Genomic DNA, 24,952 nt, shown 5'->3' with positions numbered 1-24,952 from the left:
GTTTTGTCACTAGAAAATCTAGCACAAGGTGCTGGGTATAGGACTGCTTTGCCTGTAACGACATTAGCTAAGTAAAACCTGTTAGAACATGTCATTAGAGCACTTTATATAAAGGGGATGTTCTCACTGCTGCTTACTGGAACTGTTCCAGGATGTACACAAGAGTATTTCTGTATTTTATCTGAAAAGCACTGTTGCGATTTTTGTGGCGTAAGACATCAATGTCCTGTACTACCAAATGCTTTAAAGAGGCTCAGGTCAATCAGAGCAGTGTTGTCCCGTAACTGCTAATGCAATAAAATGGTTTCATTCACTTGTTCCAGTTTACAATGTCAAATAGCTTTGATGGAAGCTAATACAGTATTCTTTTTCTGTAATGCAGCTTAAATGTAGGATTTTAGGATTTTTTCCTGTTTCATTGTTCTGTGTATCAATCTTCACTTTTCTGCTTTTTGGCAACTCTGTTCCTGGCTCCTTTTCTTCATATAAAACAGGACATCATAAAACCAAGGTGATCCACATGCGGAAGAAAGGATTGGTTTGCTTTAATAACTGCAGTGACTGAAGCAGGTAACAGTGCAGTGATGAGGCTCTGCCAGCTCATTGTCTGGTGAGCAGAGTGTAGCTGTACTTCTGTATCGCTTGAAATTAGATGGGTGATCAGAATTCTTATGTGTGACTTGAATTTATAGTTAAAAGCCAGAGGGACTATGACTAATTTTCTGTTCTCTGTACCTGTCCTTTATCTCATTTCCTATTCCATTCCATTTCTCCTTGAGTGTCATTAAACCATATTTTTCAAAAACATATCAAAGCTTGGTCTGAAGACACTGGAGGGGAATGTAGGACTGTTTGTGGTAGTTGGTGACGAGCTGATGTTTGTGGTGTTTTTTTCTAAATTAAAGACTCCTTCTAATTTTTAGTTCTTGTTATATGTTTTACTGAGATGAAAAAGCTCTGTAATGCTCTCTTTTTTTTGAGTGAAGGTATTTAGATGCTAGTTAAATCAATTTCTTTTTTTTGTTAGGCAATAATGTACACCTTGACTCTTTCATCATAATCACATTTTCCTCAGCTTTTTAATACTTTTTATAGGGATTTTTTCTGCACCCTTTTCAGTTTTTCAACATCTTAGACAAAATATGTATGTGACTGTGTCCTGCATTTGTACATCAAAATGTGTGTAACTTCACCACTATAGCCACAGGAGCACTAATTCTTCATCTGGCATTGGCTAGTAGGGAAGTTTTGTTTCATGGCAGCTGATACTAAAGAAAACAGATAGATGAAGGAGCAGTTCAGTCCCTGTAAGTATTTCCAACATCATTACATGCTAGAAAGAAAATACTGAATTTTATAACTGTAACTCTGGAACTTTGCATCCTCAAGTAGACTTTTCATGAAAGTCAGAACCCCTCCAGCCACAGCACTGAATCTGATTGCCTGTTTCAAATGGGCTTAGAAGTCATTGCTGTTAACAGGACTCAGTTATTAAGTAACACTAAACAAGCAGCTGTGACTGTTAGATACAAATCTGCTTTGTTCTGTTTCAAAAATAAATACTTTCTTCACTTTCTCTACCTCTAAAATTTAAAAATCAAAACAATAATAAAAAAATGTATGACTGCTTTTCTTGCAGCTGCATGTTTTTCATAAAGGAAAAAGCCCTTTCCAGCAATGTTTCAGATGACCTTTGAGATGGTATAAATTTCCTTCTGAAAGAATAGCAGCAAAAATTAGTTTTGATGGGCTAAGGATGCAGTAGTTTTCTTTTATTATCAGCTTTAATAACCAGCTTTGTCGCCCTAAAGAAGAAGCAAAATGACAGTCATACAAAGGACAGACAGACAAGGAAGAAACTGCATGTTTTCACTCCTGTACAGACTCGTTCTTGAAGCAACACAGCATTGTGAAACTTGGCACACTTGTACTTGCCGCTGACCAGTCATCTGGTCAGAGGGGCAGAAAACTTGCTGAAAGACACATCCTTAGTTGCACATCCTTCTGCATAAAGGAGACATACAAGCATATTAAAATTTTGAAATCCAAGAAGGAGCACAGGCAACTTTCCAACACAATAGTTTCTAATAGCTCAAATTCCCTCCATTCTGGAGTAGTAGATAAATGGCAACTACTAATTTTAGAGAAAAAGATGGTTTGAAATGCATGCTCGACTCCTGGCTCAGATTTTGTTAAGACTTTGGGCTGTATTTCTGCTTGTTACAAATTGGAGCCATCAAAATGAATGTAATTTCCCATACTAGGGTCAGTGGAGTCATAAATATCTGACTGATTTAGATTCCATCAATGTGAGACACTTCGCAAAATACGCTTTTACAGCATGAACAAAAATTCAAGACTGGTAGGTAAACATACTTAAATTGTGACAGGTCTTCCTAGAAGTATATCCTACTTCTCCTTTGGAAATGAGGAGCAAAAACATTGATCAACAGTTACTGCCTTTTCTAGATCAGTAAGTTTTATCTTCTCCAACTACATGGTTATTAGAATTTATTTTGTTTCAAATGGTTTTAAACACCTTAGTCACTGCATAATATAAATATGCAGTTTAACCCTTTCAGCCACAGATTTTCTATTGTACCTTAAAATCTGCGTAGCATAGAATTAGAGAGTCATTAAGGTTGAAAAAGACCTCTCAGATCATCCGTTAGCCCAGCACCACCATGTTCACCACTGAACCACATCCCCAAGTGCTGTATCTACACCTTTTTAGATCACTTCAGGAATGGTGATTTGACCACTTCCCTGGGGAGCCTATTCCAGTGCCTGATCAGTGAAAAAAAATTTTCCTAATATTTAATCTAAACCTCCCTGGTGCAGCTTAAGACTCTGTCCTCTCATCCCTGTCATTTGTTGCCTGGGGGAAGAGACCGACCCCCACCTGGCTACCCCTCCTGTCAGGTACTTATAGAGTGTGATAAGGTCCCCCCTGGGCCTCCTCTTCTCCAGTCTAAACAACCCCAACCCCCTCAGCTGCTCTTCATAAGACTTGGGCTCCAGACCCTTCACCAGCTCTGCTGCCCTTCTCTGAACAGGGGACAGCAGTTATGCTTTCTTCATAAATTCTAATAGGTACTGATTGCTGCATGCTTTCTTTTTTTTTCTTACTGATTTATTTGATGCCACTTTATTTTTCTAAATACCACCTTTATCCTGTTGCTAAGTCAGGAGTGGGCCTGCCTTCCTCTGCCTTGGGGATCTTAGCTTTTGACTACCTGCCATACTGGCAATGAAAGGCTGTGAATATATTTTTCTCTTCTTCCCCACACTTTCACTGATAGTGTGTGCTATAGGAAGCTGTGCAAGGTGCTAAACTCTCTTGGTCCCCACTGACTTCTCTTTCAGAGGATCAGTTACAGGATAAGATTTGTAAAATTTGGTTTTGTTTAAAGCAGTTTTGTCCATGTATTCTAGGCAATGCATGTATGAAGAAAAGTGCATTTTGTATTAACCCAGATCTATTTCAAACATGTCTAAAACATTTTTATTTCCAGGATGATCTTAAAGCAACTTTAACAGCAAAGAACCGAGAAGCCAAGCAATTATCTCAACTGGAAAAGACACGTCAGCGGAATCCATCAGATCTACACATTATTGTATCCTGTATTTCTAGTCACTATGAGAAATATTTTTAAAATTTCTTGGGAATTAAACTTTTGTGTATAGAAAGTAGCAGAATGTAGTAGTAACAACAAGGCTTTGAATCTTTTCTTAAACTTTATGATGAGTTACAGCTTATAATGGCTGCTTTATCACTTCCTGGAATTGAACAGAAACCATGAATTATTTGATATGTTTATGCCAGAAAGGTAGACATGGTTTGCATCTAGGAATTTGGAAGTTTTTGAAAATAAGTGTAATCAGACAACTTCTTTTTTTATTTTCTGTGGATTTATTGTTTTATTCTTTTTCTTCCTGTCATTTTGGTAGTTGTTGTGCTTCCTTGTACCTAGATGGGGTATGAGTTTCCTCCAGCTGCATGATGAAGTGTGAAAGGAAAAGTTGTTATTCTGTTTGTAGAATACTCAAGTAGACTCCTTTTCCTTTCCAAAGACCAGTCACCTTCCCCACTATACTACTCTATATCGCAGAGGGAAAAATTAAGCCCCCACAGAATTTGCATTAAAATCTCATTGAAGTTTCAAATTGTGAAGCAATCAGAGTCTAGGAAAAGGAGATCAAGACAATCCTACTTCAGTCCCTTTATGCCTACATATTATGATAAAGCATTTAAGTTCATGATGATATATGCTGTTTACCTGTTATTACACTCCACTGCTAGACTCAGGAGCTAAGCAGTCCTATTCTTAGTTGGATTTTATCAATTTTATTTCAGAAATCAGGATCTTTCTAGTGACTGGGGCATGGGACTATACAAACAAAAATTATTGTGATGGTCAAATGCCACACAGGAGAATTAAATTTTAATTTTCTCTGCCAAAGAATTCACATTTAATATTAATCAGATCAGTAAGATCAAGTGATGACTAATGAGAATGCCTTGTGTAATAAAGACAGATGCATATCACCCACAGAGTTGCAGAACTTGAGCAGCAATGCAAAGTTCTCTTTTGTTAGAATTAAGGGAGTAAAAAACTGTAACAGGAACTTGTTCTACCCAAAGGGAGACTGGTCCCATTTTTCTACCTCTTGAGGTAAATTCCCATTTCAATTCCCATTTCATTTCATGGGCATGTCACTAGCACCTTGTTTGTTTCTTCTTGTCTCTTTGCTAAGCTCTCACAAATACACTTCTGTGGCTTAGATTCACCTGAGCTTTCTGTAGTTAAGGCTTTGCCTGAAGATTTATAAAATCTCAGTACAGTCTGGTTTTGCATATGGCCAAAAGCATCAAATGCTGCATATTTGCATTTTAAAGTGATTGACACAGAACATATAAAAAGGTATTATATGAGCAGGGCCCTGTTCATTTGCTTTTGAGGATGTATGCAGGTCAGCTTTCAGGTCTGAGAGAGCCTTAACCATGTTAGCACAGCAGTTGGGCTCCTGCAGTGCATCTCTTGTCATCAAGGAACTGTGATATTGCATCAGGGAACAACTTTGGCCACAGATAGCAAAGGATCTGCACTCACTCCCATCTTGCAAAATGGGGGGATATTACAGCTTTGAAAAGAAGACATTACCACATTTTTAAAAATACAAAAATATATAAAATATTGGGGGTTTTCCCTGAAGTAGTCTATATATGATGTCTAATTTTTTAAAAAATAAATAACCAAATCCTCAGTCCAAGGCAGATATTCTGAAATGTTTTGGTCTGGATACTTTAATTCTAGCAAAAGTTTAACAAACTGTAATGTCTTAGAGCCAGGACGCTTCAGAGAACGTAACAGTAGCACTAAGTATACAGAAGTTTTAACTAAGGTAAATAGTTCACAGTGTATTAAAAGTAGAAGTGAAAATGCACACTTTAATAAATATTGATTGTTACATTGCCATTTTTTCCTTCACTTGTATTTCCAGACACAGGTGAGTGTTTAGAAGAAAAAATACCAAACTGCTGTTGTGCAAATTATGGAGGCTCAGTGACTTTAGACATTTCACTCTGCAACAAAGAGAATCCCTTTCCTAAAGCATCTGCGCACAAAATCTGGCCAGTCTATTTAAGATGTGTTGAGAAGATGTATTTGATTATCATAGAAATAACATACTGTATTTGGATGTGTAGTGGCTGCTTATGCAGCTTATTCCTATGCTGCCTTCACTTACTGGGAGTCACTGAACTAACTGAGAATAAACTAAATGTTTTTTCTTAGTCTGTTTCCCTCTGTGTTTTGGGCAAAATCAAGAAAGAGAGATGAACATGTTTTCTGCTAAAGATTATTACCAGTTTTGTTTACCCACTAAGGGCTGTGACTTTAAACTGTTTTTGAAAGGAGATTTTTTCAATTTTATAATCCTATAACACAAGGTTGCCAAATTGTTACCAAAGAAGTGAACAGGGCATACCTCATGCCTTAGGTTTCCATATATAGAACACCAAAAATCAGATCATGAGAACTGGACCTGTAGTGTCTGTTTCCATTTTAAAAAAAAATATCCTCTCTTAAGTTGCAGTTGTGTAGAAATGGGAAGACTCCTACAATCCTACAGCTGTATCCTATTGTAGGATACAATACTTGATCCGTATACTATTTTCAAATTTCAGGACAAAATAGATTTGTAATGATACTCACTGACTGAGCCTGTAAGTATTGTTGGTATTATGGTGTTTGACCAGTAATCTGTGGAAAATAACACAAGTTTAGACCCACATTTTGTAGTCTTCAAGTGCAAGTTCTTGCATCTGTACATCATTATTTTGTAATAGTACACAATTCTCAAACTTGAATTATACAGAACAGTTTCAATATCTTTACTTAAATGGTAGTGTGCATTTTTATGAAGTTCACAACAATATCTAATCAAAATAACTATCTAAAATACTTTTTGTAGTAACAAAATAAGAACATCTGTGTATTCATGTGTTAGGTATTGGTTGATGTGTTCTCTTCCCAATGCCCTGTTAGAGATGTTTTCCGTAAAATATTTTAATAATACAAAAATACTAAAAATATACCTGAAATGCTTTTGGATCTAAAAATTATAACAGCTCTAACATGCAGATTGAGATATTCACAGTGTAAGTTCTGGCTGCTGCTCCAATTGTCTGTGAGGTTCAGCACATGACACTAGAAAAGATTCTTGAAGGATCCAGCAGGCTGATCTGCACCTGAAAACAAGGGGTGATCTCTTTGCTCATCCACCACACTGGCATGTGCAGTCCTGCCCTCTCCTTTGCACAAGCTTAAGAAAAACAAGAAACCCCAACTAAACAGAACTTTTTAAAGGGTAAACACTTGTGCTGGGTTAAGTACCTGAACCCAGTCCCTGTGTTGTCAATGGGGTGTCAGGGCTGACTCAGTAAAATTATCAGATGATTATTACAGAAAATGGATCAGGGTGGAGGGACCTCCCTGACTGCAGCTGGTCATGTCTCATGTTTCACATCAAAGTCACAACATTGTAGGAGGCATCTTTACATGTTTATTAAGCTACTGATAAACAAATACTGTGACACAGATATGTAGTGTTTTGAAAACTCAGACTTCAGTGTTTTCATGGCAACTAGAGCAAATAGCTTTGTATCAAATAGAAGACTAATTTCACCTTTGTGTTACTTTACCAGGCTGAAAGTGAACTGCAGAGAGCAACACTGGATGCTACTCGAACAACTCGGCAATTAGAGGAAACCATTGATAATTTCGAGAAGCAGAAGATAAAGGACATCAAAGTATGTGTGCTTACATTTCAGTATATGACATCACATTTCATCTGGCATAATAAAATTGCTATAGCTAAGTCTTGGGCAAAATTAGCAACATTTAATATTCACTTAAATGCAAATCTTGTGGTATTCATGAATGTTTCATGATCACAGAATTGTTAGGGTAAAAAGAGACCTCTGGAGATCACCTAGTTCAAACCTGCTGCCAAGACAGGGTCACCTAGAGCAGGTTATGTGTCCATAATCCAAATATCAGGAAATTTCCAATTCAAAAAATCAGTTCATTGTTCTTAAAGTTTGTGCAATTCAGAGTTTTCCTGTATCCAGCTGTTCAATGTCTGCACCTTCCAAGAGCTGCTGTTTCTAGTTCACTGGTAGCTGCATTTGTTATTGGAATTAGACATGTGGATTCACATCAGCAAAATTAACAGAAATAGTGATGTGCAAATAATGTATTTATCCCTGCTGAAATGTGTATGGTATTAACAGTTCTACTGATGCAGAAAGCACAAAATGTTCAGTGCTGCAAGCAATCAAAGCTCTCATTTACCTCAATTTCAAACGAAGTGGCGTACGTCCCACAGACCACAGTGACTGAAAAACACCCGCTTTATGTGATCTCATTTAATTATAAAATTGCTTTAGTGATTTTTTTAGGGGGAGAGGGTTGGGGGAGTGACAGACAGACAGACGAGACAGGAAAGAATGAGAGATGATTGAAAAACCCAAACAAACCAACCAGCACTTGATACTGGAGTAATATGAAAAACATTGGAAGGTCTCAAGATGTCATGATTGTGAGTTTTTTCAATATATAAAGAATTCTTTATTATGTACAATGTATAATTATCTGTAAATTATAAATAGGTATTGAATTTACAGATAATTTGTCCCCAATCTGATATAAAAGATTGTCTTCAATAAAGCAAAAATCCACTGATTACATCTTGTGAATAAATATCACCAAGTAGGATTATCAAGTGACTTTTCAGCACGACACGTTTTTCCTAATGAGTCTCTTCTTCCCTTTTCAAGCATTAACTTAGAATTTATTAGGAAATAATAACAACTGCCTAAGTCATAGCCCAGCCAGCATTAATGTGTACTTTCTAAAATTCAGGTCTGACTACTTACAAGTACTGCAGTTATTTGTATCATATAAATACCAAGTACAGACCTAAGTAATTTTTTGAAGTGTAAATGTACTTTACATTGTACAGCACTAAAAAAACCTTTGTTTTCATTTGCTTTTAGAACATATTTTCTGAATTCATAACTATTGAAATGTTGTTCCATGGGAAAGCTTTAGAGATATATACTGCTGCCTACCAAAATATCCAAAATATTGATGAAAATGAAGATTTGGAGGTAAGAGTGATTAAAATTTGCTTTTCAGTTTACTTCCTACATAAAAATAGTTTTCACACTCTGGCTACATGTGTCCCAGGCAGAAAAACACACATATGTTTCAGATTCCCAGAACAAACTTCTTATGTACACCAAGCCTTTTTTTGCACTTCTCCAGGAAGAGCGTGCAGGTTTATAATCTCAGAGAACACAGAGAACACAGGAAAGAGACTCTCCTGAGATTACCTGTGACTCCAAGCTCAGCTAATTATGATTCTTAAAGTTTAACACCTTTGCAGTGAATCTGGCTGTAAAGATGTGCTTAGAAAAAATCTCACACTGCTCTAATAAGATGATCTAAAAACTAATTACTACATTAAAGATCTATTTTTTTATTGTCTTGGGGCATTTACAGCTTCAAGTCACCCTTTCTTTTCTATTTGAGTTACAGTCTCTTTCCCAAGACATGCTTTTCAGTCCTTTATTCACTCTTGCAGTTCTTCTGGGCCTTCACACTTATTATCACTGAAATATATGTTGTATTTTTATGTTCAGCTTGTCAAGAAAGTTGGGTATTTTCATTCTTTTTTTGTAAATCATACCAGTCCTACTGACAAAGCTCAGGATCAAGTATTCAGTTAGTGCAAGACACAAAAAATCTTCAATGACAGTCACATTTGAGATTACTTGGTAATTCTACTTCATTTAAACTATGCCAGGGCAATTTTGTACTATTCTAGTTTCACAATTAAAATGTCATGTGGCACCAATTCCAGAAATATCCTTTAAGTCATTACTTTGTCTTTCACAACCAAATTTCTAATCTCATTTTAAATTTCCTGTTAATTGGACCATTATTTACTTTCCATAAAAATACTGATCATAAGTTATTGGTTATTGGAAGTAACATGCCAGTACAATGGATGTTACAGTCTCTCCTGTATTCTAAGATATTTCTTGAGCTGTACATCTCCTGAACATTTCAAGTAAATTTCTTCTGATGCAGCTGTGACTGACAGCAAGGATTTGCTTGTGGAGGGGCTGAGAGTTCACCTTTCTAAGAAACAGAGAACCCAAAGGCAGTTGCTGGGGTTCATACCTCTGGTTAGCCTGAAACTCAGCTACATATCTTGGTGAGAAACAATTGCAGTTTTCCACATGTAAATGCCCTCAAATTTCTGAGTAATGTTTACTTTGACCACTTAAGTATGTTACTGTCTCTCAAGTGGAGCGAGGATATTGTTTTGTCTAAAGGTGATCAATCCAAACTACAGTTGATGCATCTCTCTAGATCAGGTTTCATTGTCCAGTGCTGCATTTCTGCTCATTTCAGTCCTGGCAATTCTGAGCTTGTCAGCTGTATCATGGCACCCAAGTCACAGCTCTCTCCATTTCAACAGGTTTTTCGGAGCTCACTTTATCCACCAGACTATCAGTCTCGCTTAGACATAGTTCGTGCAAATTCCAAGTCCCCCCTGCAAAGAACTGCATCCTCAAAATCTTCACTGAGGACAGTACAGGTAAGAAAGAAAAATGACACATTAAATCACCATATTAAAGACATACTTAAGACAGTATTTTAGCTAATGTCTATGGATCCACTGTCTCTCTACTCAATTCAGGACAGTTAGAAAGGTAAAGAACATTCTAAGGGCATAAATATCATACTAAGCTCTTAATACAGCTTTATCATTTGAGGAAAAAAAATCAGCTTTTAAAGCTGTGTTGCTTACTTTTGAAAAATGCCATTTCCAGCAATACTATTTCTTCCATCAATAAACTCTGGCATCTTGGAGAGAAAAGAGCTAGGAGCTTATTTGAAAGAGAAGTGACATTCTTTAAATAACACTTGCATATTCTTGGTCTCAGTATCCAGATTCTGGAGTGTGAATTCTCTACCAGATCCTAACTCAGACCAGTGATATCTTGCAGCATCAGACCAAACCCATGACCCACAGACCTTTCCTTTTATACTCCTGAAAATTCAGAGCAGTTGAGGAAAAGAAGGATGATAAAAATAAGTGAAACAGATAGAAACATGGCCACTGGTTTTGGACCAGCTCCCTTGCAATCTTTGGCACTTGTTTGTAGCAATAAACTTGCAGACATTGCAAAATGGCTAAAATATTTTTATTTTATTGCAGCCATAATCCTGTAACTATGATGATTCTTACCAGTGTTTCAGTTTAGACAAAGCCAAATTGAAAAAGTACATATCTAACTTTTCTTCTTTGAATAGAATTATGCATTGAAATTGTAATAAGGAAGTTTTCTTGACTTCATACAGGCTTTACACCTTCACAACACAGAAAGGATCAATTATTACAGTTGAGCTATTCTGTTGAAAGTATGAGCTGTGTCATATGAAAAGATAAAAGAACCCAGTGATTCAGTGCATGAAGGACAACCTTGACTCTTGAGTAACCTGCCAGTCCTCTCTTATCAAAGAACCAAATTTCACATTCAAGCTACTTAAAAAATGTGAGAGAGAAAAAAACCAAAGCAATAGAGAACTGACTGTATGTACACTGTGATTTCTCCCAGAGACGTAGTGGAACTCCATTTTGTCTAACTTGCAAGTTTACCTTTCTTTTCTCCTAGACCTCTCTCTCAGTTATAACTTCAGGTATTTATGTTCTCATAACGTCTCACTGGAATATCTGAAAATTACAGAAAGTCCTCTAGACCTAGAGGCAGTAATGTCATTTTACTTGGCTGTGCAGTGTATCTGCAGTGGATCCTATGTCAGAAAAAAAGCTGTGGAGACACCCTACTAATGCAGTTACTATGTTGCCTAAAATCAAGAAATAAAACCTTTCCAGACAGCATTAGTGTAGATAAAGTAGAGACTAGTTCTTTAACAAGAGCTTGCAGGTGCATGAAGTATACAGGTGCACACCCAGTACAGGAGGGTTCTTACAAATTTATACGACTACTTAATTATTATATCTAATGACTATATCCAACCCAAAAATCATTTTGCCCTTGGCACCACCCTCAGCACTGCCCCCTTGGAGCCCCTCCAAGGGTTCTGGGCCTTCTATCTTGTTTTGACTACATGTATTTTATTATTCCGGTCCAGGTACATGTGTCCCAAACAAGATGTCCTTGCTGAAATATCCTTCCCTTGAAAAGATCCTTTAACAGAATTTCAAGAATGCAGCACAAACCATGAGAAAGAGGTTTAGAAACTGTTAGCAGCTACCTCAAGTGTAAAAAACTATACAGCTTCATTAAAATCTACAAATACATTAAAATCTCACGCATCAACCACAGGGCAGTGAAGTGGCAGGAAGCCTGTTCCACACACTGCCCGTGCTGCCCTTTCGATTCTGTGGTGTTGAATTACAGAGAGCTCTGATCTCTGGAACCCACCAAACATCTCATGAGGAAAAATTCAGAAAAACTTTCAGATGACTTGCTTTCTCAATTCTGGTGATCCTTCACTGCCAGGTTTTTCTCAAGTCTAGTTTCCTGCTACACAGTAATCCCTTACTAACTGTAAGGAAGCACTTGGCAACTTGCAGTGTAAAGCAGCATAAACAACATGGTAAGCGATTCACAGAATCACTCAGCCTGAGGCCATGGGGCTGGGAGGGCGGACACACACACACGTGCAAACAGCTCACCTGGAGGTGTGGGATGGTGTGGGAAGTCACTGAATACTAGCAGGGATAAACTGCCAGTAACACAGTTCAGGTCTTTCGGAGGATTCAACACATACCATCCTTGAATTTATTTCTGTTTCTATGGATGAACTTTCTGTATTATTTGTATGTTAAAAATATAAAGTACTCCTTGAGCTTGATTCTTGTTTTCACAAAGAGCTTCCTCCTTCACTTTGCACTTTACCTGGCAATTTATCCTCAGCATCTCATTTTACTGACTCAGGTTGGTGTATGCTGTATTTACAGAATCACAGACTATTCTGAGTTGGAAGGGACCCACAAGGATCATCGAGTCCAACTCTTAAGTCAATGGCCAACACAGGGGATTGAACCCATGACCTTGACATTATTACAACCAAGTTTTAACCAACTGAGCTGATCTCAGGCTCAAGAAATACAGATGCTATATTTCAAAAATACAGCAGAAGAAAAATTACCTTTTCTACATATTTTAAATCAAACTTAACTACACAAGTTTTATTTACATGCACTTAATATAACAAGCTGGTTTGCACTGACCCTCTAGGACAGCAGAGTATCATTTTAACAATTATTGAAAATGTCTGCATGTGAATGCTCCAACACTGCCCAGCACCTGAGACAGGAGGAGAGGATTCCTGTGCTTTCTGTAGTAACACCTACAGTGAGACATGGAGCTGAGCAGCTCAAGAACACTCATCACACCTACGTGCAGGCTCATACAATTAATTTTCACATCAAATTATTTATCAGCAACAAACTATCAGATCCTTTTTTTTACTATTTTTTTTTCCAGCATGAAGTAATCAAAAATAATTTTCAAGTACTGGTATGTTCTAGCTCTATGGTACAATAATGTGGATTTAAACAGCCTAATTTCCTTTCTCACTTCCCTTACCTCTGATCCACTTTGATTCTTAGGACAGCCATCTCACTGCCACCAGTGATAATATTTAATGTACTATTTAGTTAATTACAGCATGGTCAGAGGTATTTAGTAGTGAGCACAAAAAGGCCATAAAGCCAAAACCAACACCTCTTATTTCAGGAAAGGGGAAGTTTTTCTCAGAAATATGATGCAAGTTCCATTTAAGAATTTCAGATGTTCTTAACTAGAAAAAACCCTAGAAAATTAGTCTATCCTATTGAAATGACACTACCTTAAGAAGGTCAATCAGCAGCATTCCTTAATCTCCAATTACAAATTAGTGCCATTGTCTTTTTTACAAAATGAGAGATTGCTGTTTTAGGCATTTCAACTTAAGTTAACTCAGCTTCATCCAGTGATTAACTCCATTTTCTGTTATGTTCAGGAATTTGTAAGCAAGTATTTGCTTCAAGCTGAATTATGTACTTTTTGAGCATCAACAAGACTAAGGACTTTTCTGCTTTCATTAGTTCAATGACTGCAGTTTGCTTTATGCATACACAAAAAAACTTGTCTTACATACACGGCTGTAGGAATTATAACATCTCAGAAATCAATTTAATAATGAGCATGTAAGGACTTTTAAAATAGGAGGCTGTTTGAAAAAAAGGCAAGTTTTGTCTTCAACACAGAAATTTTATCACTCTAGTGAGAAAACAGAGAAAATATAACCAAAATTATTGTTGCAGATGCTCTTAAGAGAACTGCTGAACCTGAAATCATTACTCAAAGGCATTCCAGATGCCTTGGGTAACTTTAATGTTCTCCTTCTCATGAGGAAAGACAAAGAACCCCATATATCCTACTTTAAATTGTAAATGTTGCATCATCTGTGAAGAATCTTTCTTCAATAGGAATTAGAATGAACCCTCATTAGAAAAAAGTAAGATTCCAGAATGTGTCAGATGAGATGAAAGCTTGGCAGCTGGCACTTTGTCTGATGAACCTAAAAAAGGAGGCGACAGTGTCATTCTGAAGTGCAAGCACTGATGGGCGAGGAGAGCTCATCTGTGAATGAAGACTCTTAGGAAAGTTTGTCGCATTCACTCTCAAAAAAACCCAAAAACCTTGAGCAGCACAGTTTTGAACTTTTAACTGAAGAGGTCTGATGTCTTCAAGACAAGATTAGGCCCCAATACTCACCTTCAGCCTGCTGTCTCAGTGGCCAACCCAGGAACAAAAACTGACCGGCGTACCGTGTTGATTTTTAGCATTAGTTGGATCAAAGTATAGTTTTCCCCATCCTGTAACAGTTGTCATGACTATGGGAATTTTTTAGCTTTTAAAAATCATTACAGTATTTTTATTCTGTGCCATATGTTTTGCTTTGGCATGCTATGAAGGGTTAAGGGACAAATAACTTACATACACACCCAAATAAATAACCTGTAAGTATTTAGACTGGAAATGCCAACAGAGAATTTTTCTTCTTTGAGGAGAAAAAACAGTGGATTTACTTCTGTTGGGTTTTTAACAGATTTCCCGCGGTATGCTAAGAAAAGATGAAGAAGAGGAGGATGAGGAGGAGGATGAGGAAGAGGACGATGAGGAGGAGGAATTTGATGCTACTAAGGAAGTGAGATAACAAAACTATTCTGAGACTTTTTTTTATTACGGGGAAAAAATCCCTTTACCTAAAAGGTTGATCAAAAATTTGACTGAGGGTGTATATTTAAAATTGGAACAGGAACAAGCATGAGCACTAATTCGAGTGCCAAACAACAAATGACTGGTTTCAAAGAATGGAACAAAATCTGCTGAAAGTGGACAATTTCAGTAGCTAGAAAATGAAATATTTAAATAGAATCCTGTATTATATTTGCATAAACGTTGTATTGCAGTCACATTTGCTGAAACTTACATGATTAACAGTGTGTAAAAACTGCACTAAGCTGACAAGCAGTTATGAACATAAGGGTTTGTTTGCCCTTATATTACATATTACTTTGTTCTCTATCTAAACACCTCTTCAGTTTACCAAGTCCTCTGGCTGTACCTGTCATAACTGGGTTTATACATCCTACAGTAACTGTAGTAATCAAGAAACTGTTTGCAGTAACAACCTGTTAAAATTTCACGTTGTTACCCACCTTGGAAGGCAGAAGGCAGGATGACAGGTGTATTGTTTTCTTGTTTTCATTTTCCTCAGGCTTTTCTCAGGCTAAGATGACTTTTGATTCCTTTACACATACAGAATGGATGCTCACAAATAAGGATTGAGCTCCAGTATCTACGTTTAATGCTGCTTTGCTTTTAAATAAAAGTGCCTTCATAATAAAATTAATGGCTGTTTTATGTAGTTGATGTTTATCATATTAGTTGACATGCTACACATTGTTCCAATTTCACATGTTTAACTACCTAAAGATACTTCTGCAAAGATTTTTCTCATGGCAAAGCTGCTTGCAAGACTTTACTCACTTACATATTTTTCACTACTGACACCTCGATGATGCTGGTTCAGGCTCATATCCATTCTTGCTAAGACCATTCTGCCACTTGCAAATGCTGGCACATTCGTTTTAGGATTAAGGGTTATCTTCTTGTGTTAATCAGACTGTCCTGTTACAGCTTCCTTGAATGTCCCAAAGCTGCTTGGGTAGGTCATCACTGTTTCTAGTTTTTGACAACAGAGATTGTTCTCCTTTACATCGGTTTTTGGACAATGGTGGCAACTTCAGAGAAGGCGAAACTAAGAAAACTTGCTGTTTTATATCAACATCACACTGGACCATTTAATTTGTTTTTCTTTTACTATATGGGATGGTACTTAAAGAACTGTATTTAAAGCCATGTAGTTACAGGTACCTTCTGATTTGTCCTTTGCACTGAAAGCACAGTGTTTTCAAGCCCTTAAGCATCTAGTTATGTAACCGTGTTCCAAGGAAATGCTGTCCCCACACCGTGCACCTGCACTACCTGTTCAGGCAGAAACAGAATATAATGCCTGAATATGGACATCCCAGTTTGGAGCAGGGATGGCAGGGGAGGGAGGAAATGGACTTGATGGACACACATGGACACAAAACACCAACCAGATAAGAGCTATAAACTCAAGAATCAGCTGTCCCATTAACCTTATTATTTAACTGATGTACTGGCATTCCCTTCCCACATTCACTGTGCGTCAAGTTCATCTGTGCATACTTTGAAGTTCAGCTTTGGTATTTACAGACCTTGAGAAAAATTTGGGGTTTTTTGGCCTGTCAATCAAACATTTCAGATTAATCTAAGGTAGTCATAATCTCTAATCTGCCTTTAAATAAATATCAATTAGCTATAGGTCAAACAAACAAAAAAAAAATTTAAACTGCCTCAATTATGACCTGCCATTATAACCTTTATGATTCTTTATGTTCAGTGAGCAGGGATGGGGGAAGTTTACCATCCCAAACATTAATGGTATTTTATCAGCAGTTACTCTTAACTTTTTTGAGATGTTTTTGTTAGAATATATTCTCATGCTTTCCTGACAAAAAAAACCTACTAAACTCCCGTGTCTTTCCAGCCTTTAAATTCAAGCAGGACCCTGGCAACTACAGGCGTGTCAGCCTGACCTCCGTGCCTGGCAGGGTTATGGAGCAGTTCATCCTGAGTGCAATCACACAGCACCTTCAGGGTGGACAAGGGATTAGACCCAGCCAGCATGGGTTTAGGAGGGGCAGGTCCTGTCTGACCAACCTGGTCTCTTTTTACGATCAGGTGACCCACCTGGTGGATGAGGGGAAGGCTGTGGATGTGGTCTATCTGCACTTCAGCAAGGCCTTTGACACTGTCTCTCATAATATACTCCTGGAAAAGCTGGTAGCCCATGGCCTGGACAAGTGTACCTTCTCCTGGATTAAGAGCTGGCTGGAGGGTCGGGCCCAGAGAGTGCTGGTGAATGGAGCTGCATCCAGCTGGCGGCCGGTCACTAGTGGTGTTCCCCAGGGGTCTGTATTGGGTCCAGTCCTGTTTAACATCTTTATTGATGATTTAGATGAGGGGATTCAGTCCATCATCAGCAAATTTGCTGATGACACCAAGTTGGGAGGGAGTGTCGACCTGCTGGAAGGCAGGAGGGCTCTGCAGAGGGATCTGGATAGACTTGAGAGATGGGCTGATTCCAATGGGATGAAGTTCAGTAAGGCCAAGTGCCGGGTCCTGCACTTTGGCCACAACAACCCCCTGCAGCGCTACAGGCTGGGCACAGAGTGGCTGGAAAGCAGCCAGGCAGAAAGGGACCTTGGAGTACTAATTGACAGGAAGCTCAACATGAGCCAACAGGGTGCCCAGGTGGCCAAGAAGGCCAATGGGATCCTGTCCTGTATCAAAAATAGCGTGACCAGCAGGACCAGGGAAGTGATCCTTCCCCTGTACTCTGCGTTGGTGAGGCCACACCTTGAGTACTGTGTTCAGTTCTGGGCCCCTCAGTTCAGAAAGGATATTGAGGTGCTGGAGTGAGTCCAGAGAAGAGCAACAAGGCTGGTGAAGGGACTGGAGTACAAGCCCTATGGGGAGAGGCTGAGGGAGCTGGGGTGGTTTAGCCTGGAGAAGAGGAGGCTCAGAGGTGACCTCAGCACTGTCTAGAACTACCTGAAGGGAAGTTCTAGCCAGGTGGGGGCTGGTCTCTTCTCCCAAGCACTCAGCAACAGGACAAGGGGGCACGGGCTCAAGCTCTTCCAGGGGAAATTTAAGTTGGAGATCAGAAAAAAATTCTTTCCAGAGAGAGTAATCAGGCATTGGAATGGGCTGCCCAGAGAGGTGGTGGATTCACCATCCCTAGAGATTTTTAAACGCAGATTGGATGTGGCGCTGAGTACCATGATCTAGTAAATGCACTAGAGTTGGACCAAGGGTTGGACTCGATGATCTTGGAGGTCTTTTCCAACCCAATCGATTCTATGGTTCTAAACCAACCTGTTCTAAATACTGACATAAGCATTTATTTTATTGCATAAGAAAATAACGTAGCTGGTTGTCAGCTTGCTTACCAGTGACAGATGTTAGTTGAAACTAATCAGAGATTGACCTGGAACATATCCAGACATCATTAGCAAGTTCGTATTCATAGTGTGCAGCATGTGGAGATAAAACAAAGACCACTGAAGTCAGAATTCTTTATCTAATTCCAACATTCATTTTCTGCCTCAAGGTGCTACAGTGAGTGAGAATAAAACCTGTCCAGTAATAGAGACTCTGACATCTCTGGGAACTACCTTTTCTTCACTGTGTTGACAAACTGTAGCAGTTGACTCTTTCCAGAGGAAGCAGCGTCATTCTCACCAAGACCTACATCTGCTGAGCATACTGACATCATTAACTACACAAGTTTTAAATAGAAGACACACATTTAAATGGCAATTTCCTTTTTATTTAAAAAAAAAATTGCAAAGCCAGCTATTGTGAACAGGAAGTTCTTTTCTTCTAACAGGAATGCCTGCAAGCACGTGGAACCGAATAAAACCTGAAGAAGTTTACACAAAAACAAAAGAAAACCCAAAATATAAAAATCAGTCATCTTTTAAATTTTAAGCTAACCTCAGTAAGAAGTGTTATTTACTAATGCAGGTAGCACTGAAAATCTTCTTTTTGAACCGTTTGTGTGGTAGTCAACCGGCATTTACATTTTTATTTGATGCAAAGACATAGGACATGGAATTAAAGCAAACTAAGAAAAACCCTAAAGCATTACAACTCATCCCTTTAGACCTTGATACATGACATTCAGTGTCCTATAGACATTTCAACCAAGAGCTCAACAACTGAACTGGGTATTATTTACAACCGTTGATGAAAACTGTTGCTTGTGCATATTCCAGTAATTAAAAAAGTTAAAATAACTGTCAATACTGTCAAACCTAGAATGCTTTACTATAGAGTATCTTTTCCTCCTTTACAACAAGCTCAGCTTAACCTTCCGTGGCCCAATCGGCCTATCGTTCAGTTCATTAATAGCAGCCATGGCTTCCTCATAGTTTGTCATAGCAACAATGGCATCACCAGAGGGCAATCCTTGTTCATTGTACTGCACGGAAACTGACTCTGGGATCACTCTGTAGCCATAGAAAAAATCCAGAATCTCATTAGGAGTAGCTTTAAAAGGTAAATTTTTCAATAGAATAGGAACAACACGTTCAGAACCACCACTGAAACTCGGATCCGGCATAAATCTTCCTTCAGGAAAATTTCCCATTTTATTATTTCCAAACTCCATTCTGCCAAAAGGTTCGCTGTCACCACCAAAATCCATGAGAGGTGGTGGACCTCTAAAATCCTTAGGAGGGCACATGAAGTCCTCAGGGGGGTGTCTAAATTCAGAATGATGCCTAAAGTTCCCAGGGGGACCAAAGGAATGCATGGGTGGCCCCTGTGGTGGCCCAGACGGTGAGCCCACTGGACGGGAAAGCTCCCCTCTGTCATACGGATGTGAATGGCTGTGCACTTCATTTGGTGCAGATAATGGTACAGTTACACCAAACTTCTGCATCTGCTCTTCAGATATAAGTCTTATTAATATTTCTGTTCCCAAAAATGTTTGACGATTTAAATTTTCTGCTTTCATGGCTTCTTCTTCCGATTTAAACTTCACTAGTGCTTCTCCCAGGGCAAGTCCTTTGTCATCATAGAGCAAGTAAATATCATCTTCATCAATATCAAATCTTGAAAAGAACTTTTGCACTTCAATTTTTGACACATCAAATGGGAAATTCCTGACATAAACACACATCTTAGGGCTCGAATGACCGTCCCTATAACTTCTTTCTGATATGGCCTGTCCAGGATAATCTCTGTCTAGGGATCTTTTCCTCTCACAAGAATCGATTATTTTCAACATTGACTTTCTTGAAATTGGAAAAATGTAAACAGGACGATTGAGAAGAACCTTTCTATGACATTTCAAAGCAGCCTGGTATTCTCTCTCATTCCTTAACAACACAAAGGCATCTCTTGTCCTTTTCTGATGCTTATCCATTAGAATCTTGATCTGTTTGCTGGATATATCCAGATCAGGGAAAAAATCTCTCAAATCTCTCTTTTCCACATTAAAAGATAGGTTTCTTAGGTGTATGTAGTAGTCCTGGCTGGGAGAGGAACGAGAATGTGTTCTTTGTCTCCTTGGTGACCTTGAGCGAGAATGCTTCCTTGAATGCAGGTACCCTGAACTTTTTGGAGAAAGATCTTCGCAGAAAAAGGGATCGATTTCATCTGGCATGTCTATGCTCCCACCACATTCAATCCACCGTTCCTCTGTAGTTGGACTAATTTCTATAAACCTCTGCCCCATGTACTGTCTGTGACGTTTAAGTCCTTCTAAGGCATCACCAGGCGTAGCACATTTTACCAAGCAATCACCATTGTTTAAACCATTGCGGTGCTTTATGAGAATCACTCCATCCACATCTATCCCAGAAAGGAAAGCACGGACTTCAACTTCTGTTGCTGAATAAGGTATGCCACGGAGAAATAAGTAACGGTCGTCTGGGTTAAATGGGTGAGAATCCTTTCTTAACTGATAGTTTGACTTGGGCATACCCATATCACCATGTCTTGTGCCATTGGTATGGAAACCAGCCTCCATGCGATTTGGTGGCCCATAACTAGGTTTTCTTAATCCTTTTGGGGAAACTGTGACTAAATGTGGCATGTCTCCAACACTGGATGCACCAGAACCGTTAGCACCTGTTCTTCTAGAGCCAGACATACTTTCTCGGCCCCCACGGTCAAATCGTTTCCGGCTCATTTCTATGGTATTCTGCATCTCTGCCTTGCTGCTGAGAAAGAGCTCTACACGTGAGTCCTTGATAAACCCTCCTGAACAGCTCATGGCACGCCGTGCATCTTCATCTGTTGCAAATATAATAAAAGCCTCCCCAAGCTCTCCTCCAATAATATGCACACCTCCATCAGGAATATTCAATCCCAAGAAGAAACGACGAATATCTGGAGGACCCGCAACAACAGGAAGCCCCTGTAAACGGATGACTACAGCCATGCTGAGCTCAACCCACAGCAAAAATCACCTGCAGACAAAAAGGTACACATGATAGCACGTCTTTAGTACTCAGCTATTACAGTATCTTATCACTTAAGAAGCTAGAGCCTTTTTAGTGAATGCCCCTGACTCAATCAAGAGAGAGGGTATCGAAAAACCCACAGGTTCACAAGAACAAGATTAAAACACAATTAATTCACTGAATGTTGATTAGTCAAAACAATAAGCTACTCCACCGGTAGACGTGCACAAATCTATCAATATTCCCTATGCTAAGGGCAACAAAATCCACCTAAGTCACTCCTCACCATCCACAATACCCTAAAGAACACCTCAAGTCTTCCGCGGCATAGTTACTGTATGCCAGAGATCACTGCCCAGTCCTAAGGAACAAAAAATAATTCCTGTTTTCTTTCAAACAGGACACTGGTTGATAAAAGAAGAAAGGAAAACCAATAACTATGCCATTGGAAAATGAAGTAATTGACAAACAGTGATGCCTTTACTGCTTTAACAAGTTGCTCTACCCAGTGATCAGTTCTGTTCAGTATTGTGTGTTTTCTCAGCATTCAAAGAAGTTGTCTCTTTGAGGTAGTCAAAATATTAACTGCAGCAGCCATGAGCACTCAGGAGAGCATATCCCAGCCACAAGTCTGTGAGGAAAACAGGCTGTGTATGATCTTGTCACAATATTCAGTGAGAAGTGTTAAGCTTTTGGCAGCTTACCTGTTTCTGTTTTGGAGACCTGATAAATTCTGTAAAATCAACTTAACTGTGGAAAGAAAACGAAACATAATTAATGGCTGATCCCTGCAGTTTGCTTTATACACTGTGCTACACTGCTGCAGCTCATCCATAGCAGTGGCTAACACTAAAGCCAAGCATGTTATGAACCCATGTGAAGAACTCCTTCCACGTTCCAAGATGCTACGCACGGCATCTCTGGGTTTCCATTTAAGAAGCAAAAGAAATTCAAAATTTAAGTTGACTTCTGGAAACGATGAAAACACGATGAGATTACTTGGTCATCAATTGTGCCACACTGAACTGTTGCAGTGAAACAGACTGACAGTGTATCGAGGGAACAACTCTCAACTGAGTCCTTGAAAGGTGCTTAAGTCCATCTCAGGATTACAGGACATGTCCATTCTTCTGAGATCCACCTGGTTTCAAGGTTTGCAACGAGAATGTGCTACTCACCAGCACAGCACTGCACTTACTGTACACAGTGAAGACCATCAAATGAAAGAGCAAAAATAATGCAACAGGAGAAACTTCAGAAAGTACCTGAATTTACAAAGTGAACTTCAGTGTTTTACCTCTATCTTTACTATGCTGCCTTTTAAACACAAGAACAATAAATGCCTTACTACACTAACTTAAACATATCCTGATTTTCAGCATTATCTAAAATCACACAATAAACAGCACACCACTCTCAGAACAAACAGAAGCTTCTGTACCAAAGTACTGCATCCCTTTAAAACAGCGCCAGAATCCAAGAGAACATTCCTTATACAAACCCCTGCTCAGTAAAGTACAGCACTAGATCCTGATGACAAGTTATCCATCAACCATAACTATCACTCCAACTGAACTAAGCAAAAGGAGCAAAGCCCAAATTCTCTAATGATTTCATGTCAGCACTTTGTAAGCACAACAGAAAACAACTGCCCAGTCAGTAACTTCACTGAAGACCGTCTGTTTCTCTGCACTTTTGTGGCGAGTCAACTTCAGCCAGCAGTCAAGCACCCACACAGCCAGTTGTTCACTCCTCGTCCCCATCAGCAGGATGGGAAAGAAAACAGGAAGAACAAAGTCAAGAAAACTTATGGATCAAGACAGTTTTTTCATCAGTGGAGCGAAAACCACCGAACAAAGGAAATCATTCACCACCACCTACAGGCTGACTGACGTCCATCCTACCTCCAAATAACTGCCTTGGGAGCCAAGAAAGTCTCCCCTAAGCAACCAAAACCATCAAACAACATATTTCTTCCTCTACCTCAGTTTTTGTTGCTGAGTATGACATTACATGGCACAGAATATCCCTTTGATGAGTCTGGAACAGCTGTCCCAGCCATGTCCCCTCCCAGCTTCTCACCTACTCTCAAGCACACTCACTGGAGAGGCAGAGCAGTGAAAAGAGGTAAAGCCTTGACACTGTGCAAGCTGTTCAGCCACAGCCAAAACACTGATGTGTTGTCAACATTCTTTTAGCCACAAATCCAAAACACTGAACTGTATGGGCTCCTGGGATAAACATTAACTCTGTCCCAGCCAGACCCAGGACACTTTAAGTCTCTTCTCAACAGATGCGACAGCAGTGCCAAAAAGCGTGGAGAATTCAAGGGCAGAATTTTCACACAGCACCTTCATGTCTTGAGAAACCAAATCCGCTGCCCTGCTACTTCATGATGTATAAATCTGTAGTACTCCTGGATTTCACAACTCCATATTCTTATCCCAATTTTTAACCATTATTCACAACAGCTCTCCTTGTATTTCTTCGGTGATAAACAGCAAGTTCTCCACGGTGCACCAGGGATACAACACACAACCTTCAGTGGTGAAAACCAGACACAGTGATTCCAGATCATAAAGTGATCTCTAAGAAGTCTACAAACAGAAATGCAAGTTCGAATATTAAGCTCTGACTTCATATTAAACAATCAAGTGTGGATAGAAAGTACAGACAAGCCATCCAACAATTTAAAGTGACCAAAAAGAGTGACCTGTCATGCAAAGTAAAACCCATTAACTGAGCAAGGACTTCAGAGAGCAAGGATTTGGTGAACAGATTGACAGCTTCCTCCTACCAATTTAAAAGCACAGAAGTGTACACAGTTTTATGAAATTTTACATTTAAACAAAGCTAACTAGAAAATAGTACTGTACCTGCTCTTCCACAGCCTCGAGAAATTCCAAATACCATTAAAGCCCTTTAAAATAAACCCACAATTTGTAAATACTGTGGGAAACTAAGCCTGCACTAGACTAGTATTTTTACGACAATGTTGAGAGATTACACAGTCTGTATGCAAGCTAAGCAGCACACACAAACACTTCGACTATAAAACTAGACCAGTACAACAGGTGGATCAGAGGAAGCTTTCTTATTCTATTTTTGAAAAGCCTAAACAGTGGAAGCAGGCTGCTGCTAATGGCAGTTTTGCACGTTGCTGGAGGAAGACGCCAGTGAGTGCTGGGCCCGCTACGGGGCGGCTGCAGTGCCGCTCCCCCAGTCAGTTCCCCCGTGAGTCGCCCCGGCGGCACCAGCGGCGCTGCAGGGCCTGGCCGGGCCGGAGCTCGGGCGGCAGGACGGGGAACGGGCGAGGGGGGCGGGGCGGGGCAAGACTCCCAAGAGAGCCGCTTGTGCTCCGCCCTCACAGAGAAGCCCAGCCGCCTCCCAGCACCCGGACAGGGCTGAGGTAGGCACCGGGAGCAGGGAAGGGGCCTGGAAAACCCGGCGGCACGAGAAGGCCGCGGCCCGGGGAGCGGCCGCGCAGCCGTTCCTCGAGGGTCGCGCTGCCGAGAACCGGCCCCCGCCGCAAACCCCGCGCCGCCCTCGACCACACGCCGCACCCCGGGGAGGCGGGCGCTGTCCCTCACGCCATCCATCCACGCACCCACCGGACTCGCCGCTCGGACGGGCCCCGCAGCTCCCGGCACGGCTCCGCCAAGATGGCGCCGCCGCCGCTGCCCCCGACGCCGAGGGGAGGCTGCGTCGCGCGAGCGCTTCCGGG

The 24,952-nt window shown here is 39.8% G+C and overlaps 2 protein-coding genes across 7 annotated transcripts in view; one reads left to right on the top strand and one right to left on the bottom strand.

Annotated features, from left to right (window-relative positions):
• CIBAR1 (CBY1 interacting BAR domain containing 1) overlaps nucleotides 1-19,114 on the top strand; it is a 24,896-nt gene extending 5,782 nt beyond the window's left edge. Inside the window, exons 4-9 of one of the 4 annotated variants that reach the window (XM_071554184.1) lie at nucleotides 3,516-3,617; nucleotides 7,211-7,315; nucleotides 8,564-8,677; nucleotides 10,057-10,176; nucleotides 14,709-14,807; nucleotides 18,366-19,112. In XM_071554184.1, the coding sequence (XP_071410285.1) occupies nucleotides 3,516-3,617; nucleotides 7,211-7,315; nucleotides 8,564-8,677; nucleotides 10,057-10,176; nucleotides 14,709-14,807; nucleotides 18,366-18,377 (552 nt within the window). In that variant the 3' untranslated portion in view covers nucleotides 18,378-19,112. Of the gene's footprint in view, nucleotides 1-3,515; nucleotides 3,618-7,210; nucleotides 7,316-8,563; nucleotides 8,678-10,056; nucleotides 10,177-14,708; nucleotides 14,808-15,380; nucleotides 15,918-18,365 lie in introns of those variants that run through there. The other 3 variants (XM_071554186.1, XM_071554183.1, XM_071554185.1) reach the window with 3 other exon arrangements.
• Nucleotides 18,544-24,952, bottom strand: RBM12B (RNA binding motif protein 12B). 3 transcript variants are annotated; one of them, XM_071554180.1, is made up of 3 exons: nucleotides 24,836-24,952; nucleotides 21,933-21,978; nucleotides 18,544-21,234 (listed from the first exon to the last, which is right to left on the bottom strand). In XM_071554180.1, the coding sequence occupies exon 3, from the start codon at nucleotides 21,204-21,206 to the stop codon at nucleotides 19,107-19,109; it is 2,100 nt and encodes a 699-aa protein (XP_071410281.1). In that variant the 5' UTR covers nucleotides 21,207-21,234; nucleotides 21,933-21,978; nucleotides 24,836-24,952; the 3' UTR covers nucleotides 18,544-19,106. The 3 variants fall into 3 exon arrangements, with proteins under 3 accessions (XP_071410281.1, XP_071410280.1, XP_071410282.1); XM_071554179.1 differs by having other exon boundaries at nucleotides 24,840-24,952; XM_071554181.1 differs by lacking the exon at nucleotides 24,836-24,952 and adding an exon at nucleotides 23,580-24,645.

Source organism: Pithys albifrons, chromosome 4, assembly GCF_047495875.1.
Source record: "Pithys albifrons albifrons isolate INPA30051 chromosome 4, PitAlb_v1, whole genome shotgun sequence".
NCBI lineage: Eukaryota > Metazoa > Chordata > Aves > Passeriformes > Thamnophilidae > Pithys > Pithys albifrons.
The sequence above is the reverse complement of the archived record's forward strand: the minus strand, read 5'-3'. Positions and strand labels throughout refer to the sequence as shown.